At 37.6% G+C, this 20762-nt stretch overlaps 1 protein-coding gene across 6 annotated transcripts; it reads left to right on the plus strand.

The window, feature by feature from the left end:
* The first annotated feature begins 917 nt into the window (after nt 1-917).
* LOC144378742 (uncharacterized) lies at nt 918-20561 on the plus strand. Of its 6 annotated transcripts, none has more exons than XM_078063252.1 (6): nt 918-1007; nt 3709-3921; nt 7416-7501; nt 14949-15075; nt 15321-15413; nt 17726-20561. In XM_078063252.1, the coding sequence occupies exons 4-6, from the start codon at nt 15042-15044 to the stop codon at nt 19741-19743; spliced, it is 2145 nt and encodes a 714-aa protein (XP_077919378.1). In that variant the 5' UTR covers nt 918-1007; nt 3709-3921; nt 7416-7501; nt 14949-15041; the 3' UTR covers nt 19744-20561. The 6 variants fall into 6 exon arrangements, with proteins under 6 accessions (XP_077919378.1, XP_077919374.1, XP_077919377.1 ...); XM_078063250.1 differs by lacking the exon at nt 7416-7501 and adding an exon at nt 3293-3418 and having other exon boundaries at nt 931-1007; nt 17411-20561; XM_078063248.1 differs by lacking the exon at nt 7416-7501 and having other exon boundaries at nt 17411-20561.
* The last annotated feature ends 201 nt before the right edge of the window (nt 20562-20762 follow it).

The raw sequence follows: 20762 nt of genomic DNA on the forward strand, positions 1-20762 counted from the left end.
CCCCCAGACTTCAGGCTTCATTTACATCCCAAGGACGTTGTTATTACTTAGATTTTAATTTACAAACTAAATTTGTAAATTAAAACAGAAATAGCAGTTTTCCTTAAGTGCTTTTTGTCACACGTTGACCATATTAAAAACCATTGTTGCCTACTAATGGAGACTGATGGGCATTCAAGGCTCCATTTCCCTCCACCCGCCCTTCCGAAGGTGCCATCTTGCCATGGTGGTATCCTTCAGGAGAGGTCTGGACCACCACGACCTGTACCCTATTTCCCCAGGTGGTTCCTCCCATAAAAGGCCAAACTACCCTGCCTGCAGCCCATTCTGACATCTATCTTGCCGGGTGGTTTCATCCAGGATGGGGCTCCCATTCTGACCTCTCCACATTCTCCCTAAGCGGTTTCTCCAAAAAGTAGACTGTACTGTCGTAACTTCTCCCCTCATCCCTTGATGACTCCTCCCAGGATTCAGCCGTAACATATAAAACGTTTGTCCTTCTCCCTTGGTGATTTTTCCTCCCTAGCTCCCCTCATTCCTGGTGGTTTCTCCCAGCAGATAATTGCTCTCAGCCAAGCGCCGTATCCCTAGAGGCAAACTAGCTTTTCTAAATATGACACAGAGTACCAGGCCCCATCGCCAATACCTCACAGAAGCCTACCTCGACCAGGGCCTCACCCCTGCATTCTATGTGGCAATCCCGGCCTCGCTCTGTGAAAACCGGCGGGAGGCCTCTCCCTCCGCTGTACGGAATGGACACGCCTCAAAGATGGCGGCTCGCGCGCAGAAGCACCATTGGGCGAGGCCATGTTCTCGGTCCGACAGCGTCTCTTACGAGAACCGCACCATGTTAACTGTTGGCATATGCGGCTTCCAAGGTAACTCAGAGCATGCGCACTAGCAACAGTTCGCTAGAGGCCAGACCGGAAGCGGAAGTGGTCCTCGAAAGGTTTTTCGCCGCTGATGTCAGGAGTTTCTCCGCATTTTAATTCCGAGGGGTCTCTGAGGTGATTTTGGTTGGTCGTGATTAGGGATTCTGTGGGGTCGATGATGGGGGTGTTGTCCGCAGAGTGAGTGATGGTGGTTTCTGGGCTCAGTGGTGAAGAGTCTGTGGCGTCCGTTGCTGTGAGAGCAGTGATGGGAGTCTCTTGGGTCAGTGATGGGGATCTTTGAGATGAGTATGGGATTTGTGGGCTCAGTGATGGGAGTCAGTGGTCACTGAGCTGTGGAGTCAGTTATGGGGTCGGTGGGGTCTATGATGAGTTTGCTTTCTAAACATTAATAAGTTTTGATGTGTAGCATTTTATTGTTCAAATCTAAGTACTGGCTTTTTAAAAATTTTAGTTTTTTTCTTTCATCCGGGCGTTATTTAGAAGTGCGTTGTCTATTTCATGTAATGCCTCTGGGTAATGCTCGAGTTTTAAAATTTGCTTTACCGTTAGTTCTTGGTCGGTTTTCATAAATGTCACATCTATTACATCAAAACAATGTGTGTTCTCATTGTATTGTTTCATATATATTCTGTTTATCTTGTCTGTTTAATTAATTACAGAAAAAGGTAAACTCACTGGAGTGATTTGTCCACTTGTCCTTCCTTCTGTCAGTATCCGCTCTGTATATTTGAAACTATTATTAGGAACAGTTGCTTATTTTTAATAATAGATATGACTAAATGACTCAAAAGATACCATAACAATTCAGGCTCCCACCAATAATTTATAAAACGGGTCATTTTCCCAAATGCTTTCCAGCACTGGATTTTTTAAAGTAAGTTTTTACTGGGCACCTTGGTGGCTCAGTCAGTTGGGCGACCGACTCTTGATCTCAGGGTGGTGAGCTCGACTCTTGATCTCAGGGTGGTGAGCTCAAACCCCGCGTTGGGCTCCACGCTGGCCTTGGAGCCTACTTAAAAAATAAAATTAAATTAATAAGTTTTTACTATTCTTAGGAGAAATTATATGTAATTGCTGTAATGTGCTTTCCTGGTAGTAAAATTGGCATCTTTTTGGTTAATTACTATTTAAATTTCCTTTTCTGTGAATTTTCATATCCTCTGTTCAGGGTTTTTTTCTGTGCTTTTTTTCCCATATTGATTGCTAGATTTTTTTTTTTAATTTAGAGATAACTTGTTACATATTGAAATTTTATATGTATCTTCATTTTTATTTTTAAAGTGTATTTTAATATATAATTAAGAAATATCCTCTAACCAGAAATGCCCGTTTTTTTCTTTTATATCATCTGGGTTTTCTCATATACATAAGGATCTCTCCCACCCCACTACAATGTTCCTGCAAACATATACTACTAAAATTTATTTAAATACCTTTTGGAGTTTATAAAATACATATACTTAAATGTTTAGTCCTGCTGGAATTCAGTCTAATGTATAATGTGTGATGGGGATATAGTTTGTTTTTTTTCCAGGTGGATGGTCAATTATGTCAGTGCCACTTACACAATAAATGTCCTGTGCATACTCATTGAATGCCATTTTTTTTTTTTTTTTTTTAAGATTTTTTTTTTTTTAATTTATTTGCGAGAGAGAGAATGAGAGGGAGGAGGGTCAGAGGGAGAAGCAGACTCCCCGCCGAGCAGGGAGCCCGATGTGGGACTCGATCCCGGGACTCCAGGATCATGACCCGAGCCGAAGGCAGTCGCTTAACCAACTGAGCCACCCAGGCGCCCCGAATGCCATTTTTGTTACATGTATAAGTCAGTATTGTCTGAGCTGTGTTTTCTCTGTTTGATTACATTGTTTTTATATTAAGTTTTAATATCTAATAGAGAATGGTAATTGCTGATATTTATTATGTGCTTCTTGTGTGCCAGGGAGATGTTGAATACTTTATGAGCATCATCTCATTTAATTTTTATAACTCTATGAAATAGATACTTTCATCCTTATTTTTGAAACTAAAATGGAAGGAACTTCTTCATATTCTCATAGTTGAAAGATATAAGAGCTTCAGTTCAAATTTTAAGTAATATTACTCCATATCTCATGACTAATATCCATCACAGCTTTCATTAAACTTTATATTCTCCACAGCACTGGTTCTCAAAGTGTGGTCCCTGGACTAGCAGCATCAACAGCACCTGGGCACTACTTAGAAATGCAAATTCTTGGACCCTGCTATGGTCTGAATGTTTGTGTTCCCCCAGAATTTTTATGTTGAAATCCTAATCTCCAGAAATACCGTATCAGTTGGTGAGGCCTTTGGGAACTGATTAGGTCATGGAGGTGGGGCACTTATAAGTGATTAGTGCTATTATAAAACATCCCACATAGCTCCTGAGCCCATTTTATCATGTGAAGACACAATGAGAAGCTGCTGGCTATGAACCAGGAAGAGGCCCCTGACTAAAATACAACCATACTGTCTCCTTGATCTTGGACTTTCCAGCCTCCAGAACTGTGAGCAATAAATTTCTGTTGTTTATAAGCTACCCAGTCTGTGGTACTTTATTATAGCAGCCTGACTGGACTAAGACAATTGCTACCCAAGGCCTATTAAATCAGAAACTTGCAGTGAGGTTGAGGAATTTTAACTGTATTCTAAGAAGTCCCAAGTGTTTTGAATCCACACTCAAGTTTGAGAGCCTCTGCTCTGTGTGTCTAGCTCAGGGAACTTCACCTTGGTGTTCACAGGAAAGGTTTGTGTGATGAATATCTAGTATCTGACCGTGTGGACATTGTCGTTCTAGGTTTTTTGGTGTCTCTGGGGAGCTCCTGGGTTAGATCTTCCAGACTCCAGCCTGCCTTTCTCCAGCAGCTCTGCTTGAGTTTACAGATGTCTACAAAGCTTTAGGCTCCTGAGAGAATAAAGTTTGAGACCTACCCTGATCATGTCAGCTAATCGGACCTCTCCCCAGAAATCCCTGGTGCAGGTTCCAGAGGAATGTGATAATTCATACGAGGTGAGAAGGAAGAATCCCAGGGGGTAGGGAATTCATCCTGCAAGTAGATACCTCTGATATGTCACCAGAGCCTCTGGGCAGCGGCAGGTGGGTCACAGGAAGCAACCAGACTCCTTTACTTCCCAGAAGCAAATCTTGATCTTTTCTGCCAAGAATGAGCAACACATGGGTGTCTCCACATCTAGAGGCCAACTGTATGACAGTGGAGAAGTGGAATGTCCAAAACTGCCTTTTATTTTGTCCTCATGCTATGCTGATCTTTGGCCGAGGATAAGATTCCTGATTAGAAATCGTTTTTGTGCGTAATTCTCAAAGTATTTCTCTATTTCTTCTTAAACTGTTTCTCCCCACATAAATATTTCTCTTCTTTTTTTAAAATTTGTTTTTTAGATGTTGGTTCTCCATTGATCTATTTTATGAACTACTTCCAAAAACATTAATTCAGGCAGACAAAAAATATGAAACTTTGCTATAATGTTGATTTTACTCTCTAACCAAGAGCATTAAATTAGAAATACGAAGTAAAAGACTTTTGCACAACTTTGGGAATAGACTTAATATCTGAACTATACATTTTAAAATGGTAAATTTTATGTACATTTTACTGCAATTTTTAAAAAACAGTTTAAAAAAGTAAAAGGCTAGCAAAAGAAACCCTCATATCTGAAAACTTTAAATTTTTTCCTACATAAATATTCTTTAAAGGGAAAACCATAAAGGATCTTAGAAAATTCCTTGAGTTTAATTTCAGTTAAATAAAGAACTACATTTTAAAGTTTGTGTGCAAAGCTAAACTGTAGATAGAGGGAAAAAATACAAATTTAAATGCCTTTTTAAGGAATCCTGGAAGTTTGGGGGAGAAAAGACCTAAGGTATGAGTAACACTTAGAACTGAAGAAGTTAGAAAAAGAATTCAATAAATAGGGCGTCTGAGTGGCTCAGTTGGTTAAGCGACTGCCTTCGGCTCAGGTCATGATCCTGGAGTCCCAGGATCGAGTCCCGCATCGGGCTACCTGCTCGGCAGGGAGTCTGCTTCTCCCTCTCCCGCTCCCCCCTCTTGTGCTCTCTCTCTCTCTCTCTCTCAAATAAATCTTTAAAAAAAAAAAAAAAGAATTCAATAAATATAACAATAAGGACTAGAAAATAACAATAAAATAAGGGAAGAAATTAGTCACGTAGAGTCAAACATCATTGATGAAGATGTCTGACAGAAGCATAAGTGGCTTCTGAATGTGGTGGTGATCAAGAACAGGGAGTAAAGATACACTGGAAGTATGTAACAAAACAGGAGAGATGGTTACTGCTTTATCAAAGATTAAAACAATCTTGAATGAATATTATACAAAATCATAGAAAAATATGAAAACCTAAACAAAAGGGATACAGTTTTACAAAAAATAAATGTCAAAATTGGTAAATACAGATGGTTCAGAAGCCCTTGAGGAAATTAAAATGTTTATCAAACATTTCCTATACAGTCAAATATGATGGAAAACATCATGTGGATTAATAGTTGATCTTTATGCCAAAGTTTTGGGTAAAGATGATGATCTAAAGTTATTCCCAACCTTGTTTGTGGTGTTTGTTTTATTTTGTTTACTATATGAATCTTGATGCCCAAACCTATCAAGAACAGTAAAAGAACTGGAAATTATGAACATAGATGCAGAAGTCATAAATGTATTAACTAACTGAATTCAAGAGTACATGAAAACAATAGCCAAATAGGGTTTATCATAGGGACACATGTGAAAGAGACATTATTTCCTCATTTAGCAGTCCACTCCAAAGTTAAAATAATAAAATATCTCACAAATAATAAAAATGCTATATATCAAAAGATATACAGCAAAACAGTGTTCAGAAATAATTTAGAAAAATAATTGTCTTATGCAAATAAATATAAAATCTAGATGGAGTGGATGAATTTCTAGGAACATATTAAATTTCTCACCAAATCTTAAATTACTGTTTACCACATTTTCACTTTTAGGTATTAAGATTTTTATTTAAGCTAATTCTACTTTTAATAAAATTAGGATGCAGCTTTGGAGAGATTTATTTGCACTGATTTTATTCTGCTTCGTGAAATGTTAAGTTTTGTGTAAAGTGTGTGTGTGTGCAAATTTTATGTTTAATATTTCTGAATGTTATATAGGCACATGACTTTTTTAGGATACAGAATTTGCTGTCTTATCAATAAGCTATCTTATATAGTTACGATGTTTGTACAGTGTGTTTTTTGTTTTTACTTTATCTGTTGGAGCTGAGAGATACTGTTTCCCACCACAAATATATTTCTGTCTATATCTGTAGTTTCTGTTCATAAACTTCGATGCTATGAAATTTGGTGTGGTGATAGTAATGACATCTGAAATTAATTTTGGATTGTGTCCTTGTTATATTTAATAATTTTTCCCTAGAATTCAGCTCTATCTGATATTAAGATGGAGTTTCTTGTGTCTTTTCTGTTGGCATTTCCAGATATATCTTTTGCTCATCCTTTTACTGTCATCCTTCGGAGTCCTTGTGCACTTTTTCTGTACAGCAGTTTGGAAAGATGTATTTTACATACATTTCTGATAAAGATACTTCTTTTATATAGCTTTCACCTTGTATTCTGTATTCTTACTTTGGTTCTGTGTCCATTCTGGTAATTTGGAAGGTTTGGATTCTTTTCTGTATGGTTGGTTCTTTTAATATGATCTTTGTCACATTAACATCTTGAACTCAATCTTTTTTTTTTTTTAATATTTCAAGTTTTTATCTAAAGTCTAGCTAGTTAACATATAGTGTAATATTAGTTTCAGGAGCAGAATTTAGTGATTTAACACTTACATATAACACCCAGTGTTCATCACAAGTGCCTCCTTAATCCCCCATCTAGCCCATCCCCTGCCAACCTCCCCTCCAGCAACCCTCAGTTTGTTCTCTATAGTTAAGAGTCTCTTATCGTTTGCCTCTCTCTCTTTTTTTTTTAACTAAATCTTTTAATCTCTTGTTTTAGACAATATCTATTAAATTTATACTGTGACTAATGATAGAAGTTCTATGCTTCCACTTCAAGGATTCTTTTGTTTGTTAGATGTTTTTTATTGAACTCTATTTTTTTTTTCTATTTTCCTTTAAAAGTCCTTATTTCCATTTCATGTTGCTCACTTGTCTTAATCTGCTCCTTGCCACTTTTTGTGTTTTCACATGGTGTTTTATTGCTTTCAGAGAGACCTCCCATTTCTGTATTGCTTGTTCATTTTCACTTCTTTACTGAGTTCTGCCAATTTATTTTTTTAAAATTTACATAACCATTTTCTTTAGCCTGTTTGCCCATTATTTCTTCCTTGGACTCTTAGATTCCTATTTATTTTAGGTAGTTAATTGTTTTAGTGAATTCCTTGAAATCATGGTGAATGTGTTTTCTTCTATATTGTGGTAATTTATTTCTAGCATGTTCCTTTTAATTTCTTCTTTTTTTTCTCTCATTCTTTTTGCTATAGTATCTTTGTACATCAGGAGATGTTTATTATTATCTTTGAATGAGGAGATTTTTTCCTGGACAGACTGTTTATAAGAAGCTCATTTGGTAAGGAGTCAAAGCTACTCATATGACATCTTCTTTATTCCCCATTAAATTCTGATGACATTGGGTTTGAGGGCTGGGGTTTTGGTATATGTAGGGTATCAGTATCCAAGTGTGTGAAAGAGAAAAATCGGAGCTCATGTATTCTTTGCAAGTATATACGGAACATTTTCAAAGAAATGACAATGTTTTAAGCCCCATAAACAGAATCAACAAATCACAAAGAAGCAAACTATCATCTGTGACCACAATTAAATGAAGAAATAAAAAAAATCGTAATTTTAGACATTAAAAACCACAGATATCTAAGATATACTTTCCACAGATACAGATATACTTTGTCTGTCCTTGTCCTCCCTGTATGCTCTTTCCCTCCCCTGAATACAGTGGCCTGCTCTGTACATACAACTCTTGAATCTTCATCTCCATGCTAGCTCTCTATTCAACTACTTGGCATACATCCTCGTATATGTCTTATCACCTAAATTTCAATATGTACAAATCAACAGTTGTACTGAATAACTGATAATTGAGTCCCTTTTTCTCATCTTCACACCTGATGTCAATTTTATCTCCTTAATATCCATCCCTTCTATAGCTTTACTACTCCAGCCTTAACTTTAGGTAAGTAAGAAATTCATATTGTCTCACATGAATTGTGCAGGGGCCTCATGACCGACTTTCCACTCATGCCTATTCTGAAATGTTCTGTTTTGAGAATACACCTTCTTCAGTATATTTTTTAAATCTTTTTATTTATTTTGAAACAATTCTAGATCCTCAAAGGGCATTGCAAGATATAGTGGTGGTGCATGATTCTTTTTGTTCATTACTGGTTGTAACTTGTTAATGTTTTGTTGAGGATGTTTGCATCTAAGTTCAGGAGATATATTGTCCTGTAGTATTCTATTTTGTGCTGTCATTGTCTAATTTTGATATCAGAGTAATGCTGGCCTCACAAAATTAGTTGGGAAGTGTTCTCTTTTATTTTCTAGATGAGACTGTGTAAAAATGAGACTAATGCTTCTTTAAATATTTAGTAGAATCCTCTAGTAAAACTATCTGGGCCTGGAGATTTCTTTTTTTCAGGAACTTTTAAATTAAGAATTTAATTTAATGGTTATAGGATCATCATCTTTTCTATTCCTTAATAGCTGACTTCTGGTAGTTTGTGGTTTTTGAAGAAGTGGTACATTTCTTCTACATTTTTGGGTCTATTAGCATAGAGTTTTTATAGTCTCTTCTTTTCCTTTAAATGGCTGCTGGATCTGTTTTTTTTTGTTTGTTTTTTTTTAAGGTTTTATTTATTTATTTTGGAGAGAGAGAGAGCATGAGTGGGGGAAAGGGTGGAGAAATGGGGGGGGAGAGGGACAAGCAGACTCTGAGTTGAGTGCGGAGCCTGATGCAGGGTTCGATCCCAGGACCCTGAGATCATGACCTGAGCCAAAACCAAGAGTTGGATGCTTAACCGACTGAGCCACCTAGGCACCCCTGGATCTGTATTGATACTTATTTCATTACTGACATTGGTGATTTTTTTAAGATTTTATTTATTTATTTGACAGAGAGAGAGAGAGCATAAGCAGGGGAGTGGCAGGCAGAGGCAGGGGGAGAAGCAGGCTCCCCGCAGAGCAGGGGAAGCCTGATGTGGGACTCAATCCTAGGACCCTGGGATCGTGACCTGAGCTGAAGGCAGTCGCTTAACCAACTGAGCCACCCAGGTGCCTGACATTGGTGATTTGTATCATCTTTTTATTTTTGCCAGTCTCTTGACTATTAGGTCAATCAAGAAAGCTTATCAATTTTATTGATTTTTGTCAAATAACTGGATTGTGTTTTATTGATTTTTCTTGTGTTTTTTTTTAATTTTGTTTTCAATTTCATTGATACCTGCTCTTTATTATTTTCTTTCTTCTGCTTGCTTTGAGTCTGCTTTGCTCTTTTTCTAGTTTCTTGAGGTAGGAATTTAGTTTAGTGATTTAACAATTTTCCCCTTTATTTTATTGCTTTATGCTTGACATATAACATTATATTAGTTTCAGGTATATAACATAATATGATATTTGTATATATTGTGAAATGATCACCACAATAAGTCTAATTAACATTCATCATCACATATGGTTATAATTTTTTGTGTGAGTGATGAAAATTTTTAAGATTAAGCTACTCTTAGCAACTCTATACATTACAGTATATTACTAACTATAGTCACCATGCTGCAACATTATAGCCCCATGACATATTTATTTTATAACTGGAAGTTTACTTTTTGACTGCCTTTACCCATTTTGCCAACTACCCATCCCCCACCTCTGATAACCACGAATCTGTTCTCTGTGTCTGTGACTTTTGTTTTTTTATTTTGTTCTCTTTAGTTTTGAGATTCACATATAAATGAGATCATATGCTAATTGTACTTCTCTGTCTGACTTATTTCTCTTAGCATAATATCCTCTAGGTCCATCCATGCTGTCACAAATGGCAAGACTTCTTTCCTTTTTTATGGCTGAATAATATTCCTGTGTGTGTGTGTGTGTGTGTGTGTGTGTGTGTGTGTGTGTATCACATTTTCTTTATCCATTCATCAATTGATGGACACATGTTGCTTCCACATCTTGGCTATTATGAACAGTGCTGCAGTAAACATGGGGGTGCATATATCTTTTTTGATTTATTTACTTAATAAATAAGGGAGGGAGAGAGAATCCCAAGCAGATTCCATGCCGAGTGCAGAGCCCAATGCAGGGCTTGATCTCATAACCCCAAAAAACCTATGAGATCATAACCTGAGCCAAAACCAAGAGTCAGATGCTTAACCGACTGGGCCACCCAGGCATCTATATTTTTGTGTTTGTTTTCATTTCCTTTGGATAAATACCCAGACATGGAATTGCTGGATCATATAGTAGTTCTAGTTTTAGTTTTTAGAGGAACCTCTATACTGTTTTCTACAGTGGTTGCACCAATTTACTTTTTTTTTTTTTTTTTTTTAAGTAGGCTCCACACCCAGCATGGAGCCCAACATGGGGTTTGAACTCATGACCCTGCAATGAACACCTGAGTTGAGGTCAAGAGTTGGTCGCTTAACCAACTGAGCACCACCCCCACCCCCCCGGCAAGTTACATTTTTACCTACAGTGCACAAGGCTTCCCTTTTCTTTACTTCCTCATCAGTAATTGTTACTTGTTTTTTGTTTTGTTTTGATAATAGTCTTTCTGACAGGTATAAGGTATCTCATTATGGTTTTGATACGCATTTCCCTAATGTTTAGTGATATTGAGCACCTTTTCATGTACCTGTTGGCTTCCTATATGTTTTTGGAAAAATGTCTATTCACCTCTGCCCATTTTTTAATTGGATTGTTTCCGCTTTTCTTTTTTTTTTTTTTTTTTTTAAATATTTTATTTATTTATTCAGGAGAGACAGAGAGAGAGAGAGAGAGAGAGAGAGGCAGAGGGAGAAGCAGGCTCCCAAGGAGCAGGGAGCCCGATGCAGGACTTGATCCCAGGACCCTGAGATCATGACCTGAGCCGAAGGCAGACGCTTAACCATCTGAGCCACCCAGGCGCCCCTCCGCTTTTCTAATGAAAGCATTTAGTGCTATGATTTCTCTTTCAGCATTGCTTTATGTGCATCCCAAAGGTTTTGATACAATATATTTTCATTTTCAGTTCTGTGTATTTTCTGAATTTTCTTTTGAGAATTCCTCTTTGACTTACAGGTTATTTAGAAATGTGTGTTTAATTTCCAAATGTTTTGTGGCTTTCCAGATAGTTTTTGTTACTATTTTGTAATATAATTCCTTTGCAGATTTTTCTGTTGTCTTTTTAATTTGATTCCATTATGGTCAGAGATGCTATGTATTATTTGAATTCTTTTAAATTTGTTGTGATTTGTTTCACAGGCTAGGTTATGGTCTGTCTTGGTCATTGGTGCTTGAAAAGAATGTGTACTTCACTGTTGTTAGTTGGAGTAGTCTATAAATATTGATTAGATCCTATTGTTTGTTCTTTTATATCATTATTTCCTATCTACTGTTTCTATAAATTGCTGAGTGTGGGTATTCAGCTCCCTATAATCCTTTTTTTTTAAAGATTTATTTATTTATTTGAGAGAGAGGGAGTGTGTGAGTGAGTGCGAGGGGCAGAGGGAGAGAACCCCCAAGCAGATTCCCCACTGAGCACAGAGCCAACATGGGACGCCATCTCATAACCCACAAGATCATGACCTGAGCTGAAACCAAGACTCGGACACTCAACTGATTGAGCCATCTAGGCGCCCCTCCTATAATCCTTTATTTTTTAAATGTATGACTCAGGGCACCTGGGTGGCTCAGTCGTTAAGTGTCCGCCTTTGGCTCAGGTCATGATCCCAGGGTCCTGGGACTGAGCCCCACATCAGGCTCCCCACTCTGCGGGAAGCCTGCTTCTCCCTCTCCCACTCCCCCTGCTTGTGTTCCCGCTCTCACTGTGTTTCTGTCAAATAAATAAATAAAATATTTAAAAATAAATGTTTATGACTCTAGGTAAGAATTCCTTCAATTATGCATTTACAGATTAAATTTTTTTAATATGGAGGATCATGTTTTTAAAAAATATTTTATTATGAAAAGAAGTAAATGTATACAAAAGTAGAGAGAGTAGTTTAAGGAGCCCTTGTATCTGTTTTGCTTACCACCTAATGTTAGTAGTCTTCAATATTCTGCCATTCTAATTCCATCTAAAACAACCCTCCTGCCCCCTTAGCTGCTGGATTATTTTAAAGCAAATCCCAAACACCTATCTTATCTGCAGATACTTTGACATGTATCTCTAAGAGATGGGAATTCTTTTTTTCTTTCTTTTTGTTTAACATAACTAGTATGTCATTATCACACCTAAAACAACGGTAATTCCTAGATATCATCTAGTACCTGGTTATTGTTTGAGTTTTTTTAAATATGTCATAAATGTCTTTTTAATGTCAGTTTGTTTTAGTGAAGGGCCAAAGTCTACAAGTTGCATTTAGTTAGTATGACTCTTAATTCTTTTTTTTTTTTTTTAAGATTTTATTTTTAAGTAATCTCTACACCCAGTGTGGGACTCAGACTCACCACCCTGAGATCAAGAGTCACCTGCTCTACCAACTGAGCCAGCCAGGCACCCCTTAAAGTCTCTTTTAATAAAGAAAAGATTCCCTTCCACTATCTTTTCTATTGGAATTTATTTTTTTGAAGAAATGGGCCATTTGCTGCCTTCCGGATTTAGCTGACATTTCAGTCTTATATTGCTCCGTATGTTCTTCTTTCTTTCATTTTATCTATGGATGATTTGTTTGATCTGGAGGGTTAGAAGATTCAGGTTGGATTTTTCTTTTTCTTTGATAAGAATACTTGATGGTATAATGAAATCAGTTACTATATCATTTCAGGAGGCACATAATTTTTGGTTCTCTCTTTTGTAATGTTAAAATTGATCGTTGGATGTAGATGTTATTAGCTGGTCCATCCACTGTAAACTTCTCAGCCTTTCACTTGAAACAGTTAAGCAATCATTAATGATTACTGAATAAATTCATTATTTCATAGGAATTACAAAATTATGATATTCTAATTCTGTTCTAACGTCTTCATTTATTAGCTAGAATCATTCTGTAAGAAACTTTTCCTCATCATTTATTTGGTTATCCTGCAATAGGGATCTTATATGAAAAAAATTAATATAAATCTAATTAATTACCTTTACTGAAAGTAAAAAATCCTTACTTGTTCTGTGATCAAACTGTTTTTTCCATAACCACCTTCCTGACATGACATGCAGACTTCTCTCCATTATATAGAGCTATTTAGTATTCCCCAAAGTCATCATGTATTTTCCTATCTCCTCACACATTTGTCTTCTTTGGGAAATGACCTTCTCTACCCTCCATTTTGTATTACACTTATCATCTTTCTTTTTTTTTTTTTTTTAAGATTTTATTTATTTATTTTTGCAAGAGAGAGCAAGAGCATGCACACAAGTTGTGGGGGGTGCAGAGGGAGAAGCAGACTCCCCACTGAGCAGGGAGCCCAATGCAGGACTCCATCCCAGGACCCTGGGATCATGATCTGAACCAAAGGCAGATGCTTAACCGACTGAGCCACCCAGGCATCCTACACTTACCATCTTTCAACTTAAATTCAACTAATAAAAACTTACTGCCCCATGTCAAATACACCTTTTCCTTTTTTGGGTCCTCAGTGTGTTCTAAAGAGATTTACTTTTTGACACTTTAGTGAACTTGTGTCTTCTTTTTTCCTTCTTTTAAATCTTAGGACTTTTAAGTTGCTAGAAGATTAGAAACAATTCATTTCTTTTTTCCCAGGATTAGCATATTGACTGGTCCTAAATTGTTCAGAAACTGTATCACAAATTATTCATCCACTTGCTAGAAGACTAAAAGAGCCTATTTCATTTTTCAGTTTTGAAAAGTAATTAACTATAGTATAGAAAAAATGGCAGAAATTCTTTATTGGATTTCTTTCTCCTACAAAATATTGTGTAAAACTAGATATTCAATATGAACTCTGTAAAAAATACCATTTTTTAAAAGTTCCTGTATTAAACAGGTATATGTATTTATCAAAACTTCAAATGGTATATTGTGGATTTGTACATTTCATTGTGAGTAAATTTTACCTTAAGAAAGGTGAACAAATATTACACTCAGGTTAATGATTTGCATTCTCAAGTATTTAGGACAAAGTATACTGGCATTTACAGTTTACTCTGAACTGTATAAAAGTAAGATGGATTGATGGATGGATAAATGTGTGAAAACAAATAAAATGTTAATGATAGATCCTGAGTGGTGGGTATACAGATTTTCACTGTGCAGATTCTTTAAAATTTTCTGTATGTTCAAAATCTTCCATAATAAAATGTTAGGGAAATGGAAATGGGAGGTGAGTTTTTAAAAAGAGGAAGTAGGGGCGCTTGGATGGTGCAGTCGGTTGGGCGTCCAACTCTTGGTGTTGGCTCAGGTCATGATCCCGGGGTCATGAACTCAAGCCCCACGTCAGGCTCTGTACTCAGCATGGAGTCTGCTTGAGATTCTCTCTCCCTCTGACCCTCCCACTCTTGCGCTCTCTCTCTCTCTCTAAAATAAATATATCTTGGGACGCCTGGGTGGCTCAGTTGGTTAAGTGGCTGCCTTCAGCCCGGGTCATGATCCCACGGTCCTGGGATCGAGTCCTACATTGGGCTCCTTGCTCAGCAGGGAGCCTGCTTCTCCCTCTGCTTGTGCTCTCTCTGTCAAATAAAATCTTTAAAAACAATAAAAAAATAAAATAAAATAAATGTATCTTTTAAAATGAAAAAAAAAAGAGGAAATAAATTAACAACAAAACCCACTTTCCATATTCCTAAATATAGTCTCTCCATCCCCCAAAGCTGATTATTCATATTGAACAGGAATGTGCCCTTACAGGGATCGGTGTCCTTCAGGGATGTGGCTGTAGATTTCAGCAGAGATGAGTGGCAGCATCTAGACCTTGCTCAGAGAAACCTGTACCGGGATGTGATGCTGGAGACCTACAGTCACCTGCTCTCTGTAGGTAAGCACAGTCACTTGGGTCCACACAGAGTGTTTCCATTCTCAGTTGCTGAATGCTGTGAGACATCTGAAGTATGATGGTTTTGTCTAGGATTCTTTATCCCCTTGGGCATTCTGAATATTACTCTGTTCCCGGAAATACATGGTTACATTCCTGAAGAACAAAACTTCATTGAACAAGACTTTATTGATTGTGCTTTGAAACATAATTAGCTGATCCAGTCCTTTATCATTTCTTATGAACAGGGTATGAAGTTCCCCAACCAGAAGTTTTCATGTTGGAGCAAGGAAAGGAGCCATGGGCATTGCAGGGTGAGAGCCCACATCAGAGCTGTCCAGGTGAGTGAGTGTGACTCAGACAGATGGGAGAAAGGGGAGCAAATCTCAGCTGTTTTGAGAAAGACTGGCATCTTTGAAATGCTATTAAGAGGACTCTTTTGGAAGGCTTTAACTTTTTTTGTATTGCTTGAAGACCCTTGACATTGGCCTCTCAAATGACTAAATGCCTTCATCATGTCTAATTATCTTCTTTGGCTTTTTAGAATCTGGATCACATGCCAGTCTGCCTCATTAAAGGTTTTCTTTTTTTCTTGGTTATGCTCCTTTTCTCAAACATTCTTTTTCTTTCTGCCTTCCCCATTGTCCAAGATTCTTTATGCATTCAGGCATTTGTGGATCTGCTTTCTTTCAAAGTTACTGTAAGTCACACACTCCCAGTTCTGGTAGTCCTCTGTCATTTCTTTCTTTCTACTATGGGATGCTTCAGAACATTAACTCCCATCAGCCTGTCTTCCTGTTTTCTCCATGGGCACTAACATAAGATTTCTCATTTCCTCATTCCCCATGCCTTTCACCCAACTGATGACTTAGGGGTAATTGTCTCTTAATCTTTAGGAGGACTTTTTTTTTTTTTAATAAATTCTTTTTTTTTTTTTAAGATTTTATTTATTTATTTGACAGAGAGAGAGAGAGAGAGCAGGAACACAAGCAGGAGGAGTGGGAGAGGGAGAAGCAGGCTTCCTGCGGAGCAGGGAGCCCGATGCAGGGCTCGATCCCAGGATGCTGGGATCAAGACCTGAGCCGAAGGCAGATGCTTAATGACTGAGCCACCCAGGCGCCCCTAGGAGGACTTTTTTGATATTTCCTTCCAATGTTGGTTGACTTCACACTAACTGGGGTCTCTCTGCCTCATTGGCTGATTTTTGTAATTGTTTTATTTCTATACTTCACATGATGAAGTTTGAGTTTAATTATGGTCCTCATTCAGGGCACACTGCCATCATCAGTCTGGGTAAAGATTCTCTATTACAGTAGTTGGACCTTATCTGCAATTTCACTTTCTGCAGTTACAATTACCCATAGTCACCCATGGTCTGAAAATATTAAATGGAAAATTCCAGAAATAAACAATTCATAAGTTTTAAATTGTGTGCCTTTCTGAGTAGCATTATGAAATCTCTTGCCATCCCACTCCATCCTGCCTGGGAGTTGAATCATCCCTTTGTCCAGCATATCCATGCTATGAATGGTACCTGACCACTAGTCAGTTAGTAGCTATCTTGGTTATCAGATTGACTCTCATGATATTGCAGTGCTTCTGTTTAAGTAACCCTTATTTTACTTAACAGTGACCCCAAAGCACAAGAGTAGTGATGATGGCAATTTCGATATGCCAAAGAGAAGCCATAAAGTGCATCCTTTAAGTGAAAAGCTGAAAGTTCTTGACTGAATAAGAAAAAAAAATCAGGTTCGGTACTGTCTGAGGACTCAGGCATCCACTGAGGGTTTTGGAACATGTCTCCTTCAGATAAGGGGGGAACTCCTATATTTTATTTTTTGATTTATTACCATTTCTTTTTCCCCACACCCATCTCACTTCTGACCATAGGCAATTGTTTTATATGATGGAAACATATTTTTTAATGCATGGATATTTTAAAATTTAAAGTGACGGGGTATTATTCATTTATATAAATGTTGCTGTGCTGTATATCTTGTTGTTTGCCTTACTTTTTTCACTTCTGTCCATGGTGGTTTATGTTCATAATGTTTATTTAATCTAACCAGTGAATTATATTGTAGAATGTTTCCTATTGCCACTGTCACTAGCCTCTTCATCAAATGAGTCACCCTCACCCTTTTCTCTGTTCAACATGGATGAGCCATATGACCCTCCCCTCTGGCCTCTGCTAACTGGTCTTTGAGCTAAAACATCATTCTCCTTTGAGGAGAGTTTAGGTTTCAAACATCACAGCAGAAAATTTCTGAAAAAGCTTCTTTCTACATTAAGAAGGAAGGTGATGCTACAAGTGATATTTTGTTGTATTTCATTCTAGAAGAATTGTGGCAGATGGGTGACCAGATAGAGAGCTATCAGCAAAGAGAAAACAAATCTTTAAGAAATGTTGCTTTCATCAAGAAAATTTTGACTACAAAGGATTATGAATATAAGGACATTAGAAAAATAATTCATGTGAGCCAAAACATTCTTTCACCAAAAAGACCCCATCAGTGTGACTCATTTGGAAATGCTTTGAAGCATAATTTAGATTTACACAGTCATTATAGAAACAGTGCATCAAAGAACATTAATAAGATTACTGAAGATAGTAAAATTTCTTCCTGTACTGACCCTGAGTGTTCTCCAACAGGAGAGAAGTTATGGGACCATAATCAATGTGGAAAAATCCTCAGCTATAAACAAGCACCCTCTCAACATCAGAAAATTCATACTGGGGAAAAATCTTATGAATGTGCTGAATTTGGAAAGATCTTCACCCAGAAGTCACAGCTCAGGGTACATCTGAAAGTTCATACAGGAGAAAAACTTTATGTGTGCATCGACTGTGGGAAGGCTTTTGTAAAGAAGCCAGAATTCATTACACATCAGAGAACCCATACTAGAGAGAAGCCCTATAAATGCAGTGAATGTGGAAAAGCTTTTTTCCAAGTATCTTCTCTCTTAAGGCACCAGAGAATTCATACTGGAGAGAAACTTTATGAATGCAGTGAATGTGGAAAAGGATTCTCTTATAACTCTGATCTCAGTATACATCAAAAAATTCATACTGGAGAGAGACACCATGAATGCAGTGATTGTGGCAAAGCATTTACACAAAAGTCCACACTCAAGATGCATCAGAAGATTCATACAGGTGAGCGATCCTATATATGTATCGAATGTGGACAGGCCTTCATCCAGAAGACACACTTGATTGCACACCGAAGAATTCATACTGGAGAAAAACCATATGAATGCAATAACTGTGGGAAGTCCTTCATTTCTAAGTCACAACTCCAGGTACATCAACGAATTCACACAAGAATGAAACCCTTTATATATACTGAATATGGGAAGATGTTTAATAATAGTTCCAACCTTATTACACATAAGAAAGTTCAAAGTAGAGAGAAATCTTCCATATGTACTGAATGTGGTAAGGCCTTTACGTACAGGTCAGAACTGATTATACATCAGAGAATTCACACTGGGGAAAAACCTTATGAATGCAGTGATTGTGGAAAAGCCTTTACTCAGAAGTCAGCACTCACAGTGCACCAGAGAATTCATACAGGAGAAAAATCATATGTATGCATGAAATGTGGACTAGCCTTCATCCAGAAGGCTCACTTGATTGCACATCAAATAATTCACACAGGAGAGAAACCTTATAAATGTGGCCACTGTGGGAAATCCTTTACTTCCAAGTCACAACTCCATGTACATAAACGAATTCACACAGGAGAGAAACCTTATATGTGCACTAAATGTGGGAAGGCATTCACCAACAGGTCAAATCTTATTACACATCAGAAAACTCACACAGGAGAGAAATCTTATATATGTCCCAAATGTGGAAAGGCCTTCACACAAAGGTCAGATTTGATTACGCATCAGAGAATTCATACTGGAGAGAAACCTTATGAATGTGGTACCTGTGGAAAAGCCTTTACCCAAAAGTCACACCTCAATATACACCAGAAAATTCATACGGGAGAAAGACAGTATGAATGCCATGAATGTGGGAAAGCCTTTAACCAGAAGTCAATACTCATTGTGCATCAGAAAATTCATACAGGAGAGAAACCTTATGTATGCAGTGAGTGTGGAAGAGCTTTCATCCGGAAATCAAACTTCATTACTCATCAGAGAATTCATACTGGAGAGAAACCTTATGAATGCAGTGATTGTGGGAAATCCTTCACCTCCAAATCTCAGCTCCTCGTGCATCAGCCAATTCACACAGGAGAAAAACCATATGTGTGCGCTGTGTGTGGGAAAGCCTTTAGTGGCAGGTCAAATCTCAGTAAACACCAGAAAACTCATACTGGAGAAAAGCCCTACATCTGTTCTGAATGTGGGAAGACCTTCAGACAGAAGTCAGAGTTGATTATACATCATAGAATTCACACTGGAGAGAAACCTTATGAATGCAATGACTGTGGCAAATCTTTCACTAAGAAATCACAACTCCAAGTGCATCAGCGAATTCACACAGGAGAAAAGCCTTATGTATGTGCTGAGTGTGGGAAGGCTTTCACAGATAGGTCAAATTTGAATAAACACCAGACAACACACACTGGAGACAAACCTTATAAGTGTGTAGTCTGTGGGAAAGGCTTCGTCCAGAAATCTGTGCTCAATGTCCATCAGAGTATTCACACTTGAGAGGAGTGGTATGAGAAAACCTCAGTGAGATCAGGTCTGATTTTACATCATTGAATTTGTTCAGAAAAATATGCATATTATCATAAGTAGAAATGCCCCATCAAAATGTCACACATTACTGTACAGAAGAGAGCCTTGAATGAAGGGGGCCCTTCCCACATTGTCACTACCTTCATTAAGCCTTGAGGCATTCATACTGGAAGAAAAAGTAATTTTGTCAATTTGACAGATTAGAAGAAGGCTTCTCACAAAAAATACGATGGAACAGGGACGCCTGGGTGGTTCTGTCGTTTGAGCATCCAGTTCTTGATCTCTGCTCAGGTCTTGATCTCATGGTTGTGAGTTTGAGCCCTGCATTGGGCTCCAAACTGGGCATGGAGCCTACTTTAAAAAACAAACAAACAAAGACAACATATATATGATGGAACATTGTTACCAAATTCTGCATAGGAAAGTTTATGTTATGTCTGTTAATGATAATCCTGTTTACTGTGGAATAGGTAAAGTGCCAGCAAGTTGAATGGTAGAACAACATAATATATACAATAGTGACAAACCCTAAGTTCTGTGAGAGGTTTGCTGCAGAACACATTGTCTGACAGTTTCAGGTGTTTTTTCATACTTCTCTTGAATCTAACATGGTTGTGTGTATCCATCCCCCATTGAGTATTTCCATCAAGAAAGAGATAACTCAGTAAAAAAGTTCTTTATGTATACGGACACAAACCTCAGAGTGTATGTTGACCCATTATCCTCTAGCATCATGACTTGTAACCCCCCTTTATCATCTACCAGTAAAGTGTCTTTGACCCTCATGAGTCCCTAGCACATTGTCTTCTGACACCCATAAGTGCATTAGTGCTAAACACTGTGTCTGCTGACTGCCATTACCTCATTTAGCTCCCAGCATAGTGTTTTCTGAACCTCTGCTACCCTCAGGAAAGTTTCTGAGGTAAGAATTTTCAGGTCATTTTGGTCAGCTTTTCATCCAGTCTCCCTTTTGCTGTCATAGTTCTTCT

The sequence above is a fragment of the Halichoerus grypus genome, chromosome 15 (genome assembly GCF_964656455.1).
Source record: "Halichoerus grypus chromosome 15, mHalGry1.hap1.1, whole genome shotgun sequence".
NCBI classification, from domain to species: Eukaryota; Metazoa; Chordata; class Mammalia; order Carnivora; family Phocidae; genus Halichoerus; species Halichoerus grypus.